The sequence below is a fragment of the Aptenodytes forsteri genome, unplaced genomic scaffold (assembly GCF_000699145.1).
Source record: "Aptenodytes forsteri isolate BGI_AS27 unplaced genomic scaffold, ASM69914v1 Scaffold61, whole genome shotgun sequence".
NCBI lineage: Eukaryota > Metazoa > Chordata > Aves > Sphenisciformes > Spheniscidae > Aptenodytes > Aptenodytes forsteri.
In genome coordinates this window covers 2,120,689-2,126,840 of record NW_008794443.1, presented here as the reverse complement: position 1 = coordinate 2,126,840, position 6,152 = coordinate 2,120,689, and the positions used below count along the sequence as shown (strand labels likewise).

Here is a 6,152-nt window from a genome sequence, read left to right as displayed (position 1 = left end):
AATCTTCAAATAAGGGCCCCTCTGAATAATTATTTCTCGTTGCTAGTGAAGAACTCATGATATAATCCAATTCCATATACTTTGAATTCCACCTTTTGTAACAGGTAAAAACTTCCCTCTCCCCTTTTTTTAGTATAAGGAAATGTTGCCAGTAATACCATTAGCAAAAGAAGGGTGGAGAAAATTAGGGTATTGCAACATTAATAAACTTTTTATTTCTGCATATGAACTGAGTGCTTAGTCTCCTGTGAAGACACCTCAGAAACCTTGAGAAACAAGGCTTGAGCATAGGGTTTTTTTTTAGTGTGCACTTCTATTGAAGTGAAATGGCATCTGTTTATACAACTTTAGCAATAATAGGAATGGTTTTCATTTCTCCTGTGATAATACCAGCACTGTTTTTGGGGGGTGTATTTTATAATTTTTTCAATTCAGAAATGCCACCTGGAATTGACCAACCTCTAAAGCTTCGTTTTTTCCATTCATTGTTGATTGCAACCCTGATCGCGGTAAGTTAACTTCCTTAAAACTGGGGATTTCACTTTTATTTTGGTAGGATATTTGGGAGGTGGAAGATAATGGCTTAAGAAAAAAAAAAGAAAAGAAGAATCAGCAATTCACCCCCCTGAAGCCTGTAAGCATTGTTATATGAATCAAATCATGTTAAATTAACTCATAAAACTGATATGACTAATCTTAAAAGCTTATTTAGATTTTTCAGTGCAGCTGTCAAACTGCAGCCACTTTACATTTTTCAGTTTCACATGAAAATCGAAAAAAATAAATAACTATATACTGTACCTATTGAACTGCATGTACATATAATAATGCTATCTATTCAGAAGCAAGCCTACATTACTTCTCTTCACATTTGCTTCATTCTATACTTATTGTCCACAATCACACCTATATATTCATAGCTTTATACACACAATGTACTATGAACAATAAAAGAAATAAAAAATAAAAATGGATAGGAATGGTGAGGTCCTTCTTCTTGTGTGGCTAGTTTAGAAAGTAAGATATAGGTGTATTTAAGAACAACGTGTTTAGGTTTCACTTATTATTTAAAAATGCCTGTGTGTTTGTGTATTTACTCACATGATAGTGAATTTAACATAATTCCAATATATCCATTTCCATTAACTCCATAACATAAAGACAAAATTAAAAATCTTTCAAATGGGAAGTGGAAATGAATTATTATGGAAAAAACATAAAAATGGGATATTTTCAGTTTCAAAAATTTTGTCTATTTTTTCCAGTGCAAGCTAATAACAAACCTACTCCTTTTCACAAACAGTTATGGGGTTGACAAGTCATTTCTTGAATGCAAGTGTTACAGAATTAAAAAACTATCAAGTTGGAATTTGTTCCTTCCATCTCCAAAGTTGTACAATACTGTCAGCATCATAGAAACTTAGTACAGATTTTTAGGGAGAAAAAGAAATCAAGACAAACCAAGTTCTTAGTGAATGCGTTAAATCACCTTCTAGATCTATGCATGGTAGTCTTAAAACATCAGTTTCCTTAGGCTAAAAGTGACCACTGAATCTGCTCCCTTACAAATAGCAAACTATTTTGATATTGGATTTCAAAACAGTTGATTTTAAAGTTAAGACATTATGGCGCAGCTGGAATACAGCAGGTCTCTTCTTTCCCACCAAACCTCAAAAATTTCTTCTTAGGGTAACACAATTTTCTTTGTACTTTTTCACGCAAAATATATAGTATCTTAATACAAGACATACTAAAATATCTTCTAAAATGTTACCCTCTTTTCGTTATAGCTGTAAGAAATAGAAACAAATGCTATTTGTCTTCCTGACCTTGCTGTGTGCCAGAGCCTATGATAATCCCATAGATTTTAGCAGAGCCTACTTTTATAAACTACGGTTCTAATCTGCTTTCATCACCCTCACACCCATAGTCACTTCTAACACTTATTTCAAAATCAAAGATTAGTCTTCTCCTTTCCCCCATATTTTCAGCTTAACTACATTTCTGATTATTTTTAGATTCACAAAAATAAACATGCAAAAGTAAACAATGAGCAAGAGGACAACTGGCTATGCAGAATGGGGCTGATGTTACTTTTTGGCAATCTTCAGCAACATCTAATTCAATCAAAACTGTTCACTGACTTCTCAATAGTCACCGTAACTCCACTGAATCACTGTCTCCAGTATCTCCTGAAATACAACACAGTAAAATAAATCCAGGATTTTTTTTAAATTAAAGAGAGTTGGAACCTTTCACACTAATCATTTGCCGAATTCTTTCTTTTCAACAGGGAAAGATTTTGGAGAAGCTAGGGATCTGCAGTGATTTAAGCTTATTGCGAATTCTGCTAGATGGAATACCACCACGGAGAGATTCAAAACTTCTTATCAAAGATCTCAAAGTAGATGAGGTACCGTTGAGGATTTATCAGCCTAAGTGGCCACCTACTGGCAAAAGAAGAGGAATACTATATTTTCATGGAGGCGCTGGCACATTTGGGAGCATTAGTAAGAAATCAGCAAGTTTTATTTTTAAAATCAAATCCAAACGTTTACATTTTTACCTTCAGACATCTGTCAGTCAATACCTCACCTGTCCTTCCTAATGACAATAGCCTTTGCAATCTCAATACTAACTGCAAAGCACCTTGTGGAATTAATAGTCTAGTGCACAGTTAAGGCTAATCACATTTCTACTTCCTTTGGGCTACAGGCAAAGCTGATGAAAGCAGCTCTTAGCAGATCTGAGGCTTCTAAATCCAGAACTGTGATCCAGAAAACCCTCAATCAGCTGTCAGCTAACAGCAGAGGGACTCTGCTCCTCCTCCTGTTGAAGCTGTTCTGAGAAAGATTCAGTTTGCTGGGGCAGAGACAGAGAGACCACTGAAACAAAACATATATGCTTAGGTCACTGTGAGGGAAGTTCAGCTCACAGGATGTTCTTGTACCTTAACTAATAACTAGCTGAAAATAAGATATAGCAACAGTCCTGGAGTAAGGGTTGAAATCCATGTCTCATCCCTCCTTCTCCTCTGTATTCCATCTTTTCTGGAAATGTAAATTAAAATCCTTTTAGGCTGATACGGAACTCAGCCTAGATCTACTTTCTGGAATAATTACAGTATCATGAAAATGGCAATGCTGTTGCTAAAAATAACATATTCTGGGTTCATTCTTTGGAACAATGTTTTGGTTACTTCTCAAGGAGAAATTTTTAGTTTTGGATCTCAACTGGACTGAAGTGTTTCCTGTAAGCTTGGATAGGACCTCAAAGTGGAGAATTTAAGACACACTTCTGCGCTCAGCACTCAACTTTTGTGTAGAAACACTACAAAAGTCAGTGTTTCTCAACTTGCAGTCCATGCATCAAAGGAAGTCTAAAAGATATAACATGGTCCAAGAAAAAATTGAAAGATACAATAAAAAAAAAAAATCTGTAAATATGTTCCCATTCATGCAAACAAGGAATCAAAAGGAAGGAAAATATAAATAATAAATGAGCATTAAAAATAGAACCAATTTTGGGGACTTTGATTCTTATGGTAACACTGCACAGAATACTTTACTTCTTTTTCAGAAAGGGAGACAATCCTTGGATTGTCTCAGTAGCTGCTGGCTCAGCCTCCTAACTGTTCTGTATCTCTTTCTGAGCAACCAAGTCTATGTGTGCTTTGTCTGGAAGCCAAGGCACCTAACATGGAAATCTAGATTTCATTCCAGGGATCAGGCAGGGAAGTTTGTGGGTTTTGAATCCTTTACTGTTTCAAAGGGTAAGTCTCCACTAGCAACTATGTTAGGCAGACTTCAGTTATCTGCAAATGAGTTTGAGAGTGTACCTAACTTCATTTAGCATCATGCAGAAACAATAACATAACTTCTAGTAACTTAGGTTCCATTCTGCACTGTGGCAGAAATAATCTACCCTTGTTTTACTGCAGAGCACGTTAGTCTGGGTGGACTGTTAGGCTGACACCAGCTGTGATGCTTCTAGTTCTAGGGCTAGTCCGGGTGGCAGTGAGGACTCAAGAGATAAGCCTCTATGATCCAACTGAAAGGTGAATTCCTTTTGCTGGAAGGGAAAAAAAACCCACACCACAAAGTTGCATAGTTGTAGTAGTTGTTCACAACACAATTGCTGTTGCACAATCAGCACACTGAGGGAGCTATATCACGTGCCATGGCTTAGTATAATACCCATACCTATACACTGACTGTGGTACGTGACCCTTCATTTGAATTCCCGTTGGTGCTTGGTAACAGGAAAGCAAATAACATAATGACAAGTTTTTAAAAGGACTTGGGGAATCTACATACTAGTAAGCCTGAAGTCTGCAACTAGCAAATTAGCAGAAGCTACAATGAAGAACAGAATCAGTGGACAGATAAATATGACTTACTCCTTAAAATCCATACAAATGGAAGTCATGCTTCACAAATCAATGTAAGCTTTTTAAATGAGTCAGCAAATACATGAATAAAGGAGACTGAGATGATAAAACCTACTTTGATTTCCAAAAGAGTCTCTTAAAGAGGCTACACACCCATGACACAAGAGGGAAGGTCTTTCATTTGGATAAAAACTGATTAAAAGACAGAAAAAAGATGGGTTGTGGGAGGTTCCTGTGAGATTCCCACACGGAGATCTGTGCTGGGACCAGTGCTAATCAACATATTCAAAAACAGAAAAGATGGTGAAAACTGATATGACACCAAGTCCTATCAAGGTAGTAAATGGATGGCTGAAAAACTGCAGAAAGTCTTTATGATAGCAAAGGATTAGACAATAAAATGACAGGTGAAATGGCGTGTAGAGAAGTCAAACGGATGAACAGAGCATCCTAACTTTATAAATAAAACAATGGACTCTAAGCAGACTGCTCCCTTGCAGGAAGATCATCTTGGGATTATGGTAGAAAATTGCCTGAAAACGTTGACTTAGTGCACAGTAGCAGTCAAAAAGCAAATACAATATTAGGAATTATTATTAGGAAAGGACGAAACAGGAAACTTCTTTATGCCACTGTAATAAATGCATGGTGCATCTAAATATAGTATACTGCTTATAGTTCTGGTTCCCATACCTCAAAAAGGATATAGCAGTACCGGAAAGACTCAGAGAGAGGCTGCATAGGTGAGGAAAGTGCTTCTGTACAGAGAATAAGCATATAGACTATGACTCTTCAGGTTGGAAAAGACAGATAAAGACAGATACACTAAATGTCTACCAAATCATGAGAAGCAAGAGAAGTTAAAAAGGGAATGATTATCCACCATTTCTTACGGTACAAGAGTTAATGTCACCAAATGGAAGTAGTGAATGCCAGGTACAAAATGAGCAAATAGAAATGGTTCTTTACACCTTCGTAAGCAAGCTATGAAATTCTTCACTGCACAAAGTTGTTAAAGTTAAAATCATGGGTTCAAGAAGTGGTTCGAGTAACTCAGAGAAGAAACATTAATCAAGGGCATTAAATATAGAGACACAGCTTCTGTCTCAAGGAGTGCCCTGAGCCTCAACTTCTTGTATGCTTCTTATTACTATAAGCTTATCCTCAGCTTATGCTTCTCCTTAGACATCTTTTGTTGACCACCAGCTGAGATGTGATACCAGCCTAGACAGACTTCTATTTTTTCCTAGTATTACCATCCTTACATATATTTTTATATTCCCCCCCCCCAGCCACTGACCAATAACCAGAAAATATGTTAACATGTAAAGACCGCATTGCATAGCAGAAGTTACTCATCGGTCTCATTGGATCTATATTTTCATTTCAAAAAAGGGTATTTGATTTTTAAAACATCATTTCTGATAAACTTTCTCTTTAGGAGCCTTTGAAAGAATATGCCGCTATATTGCCAAAAAATGCAACTCGGTGGTCGTGTCTGTTGGGTAAGTGCTACTTTTACTTCATTTCAAAAAAGGGTATTTGATTTTTAAAACATCATTTCTGATAAACTTTCTCTTTAGGAGCCTTTGAAAGAATATGCCGCTATATTGCCAAAAAATGCAACTCGGTGGTCGTGTCTGTTGGGTAAGTGCTACTTTTACATAGAAGTATTTATGCTAATATAGTTCACAGTTGAAACATTTCTGAAAAATATGCTGAATCTATTCACTATTTTAGATTGTGCTCCCTATTTTTCTCT

At 36.3% G+C, this 6,152-nt stretch overlaps 1 protein-coding gene across 1 annotated transcript in view; it reads left to right on the top strand.

The window, feature by feature from the left end:
• Window positions 1-326: 326 nt before the first annotated feature.
• The window catches only part of LOC103907432 (arylacetamide deacetylase-like 4), an 8,504-nt gene continuing 2,678 nt past the window's right edge, over window positions 327-6,152 (top strand). The window contains exons 1-3 of the mRNA XM_009289601.1: window positions 327-509; window positions 2,294-2,510; window positions 5,832-5,895. Coding sequence (XP_009287876.1) covers window positions 327-509; window positions 2,294-2,510; window positions 5,832-5,895 — 464 coding nt within the window. The remainder of the gene's footprint in view (window positions 510-2,293; window positions 2,511-5,831; window positions 5,896-6,152) is intronic.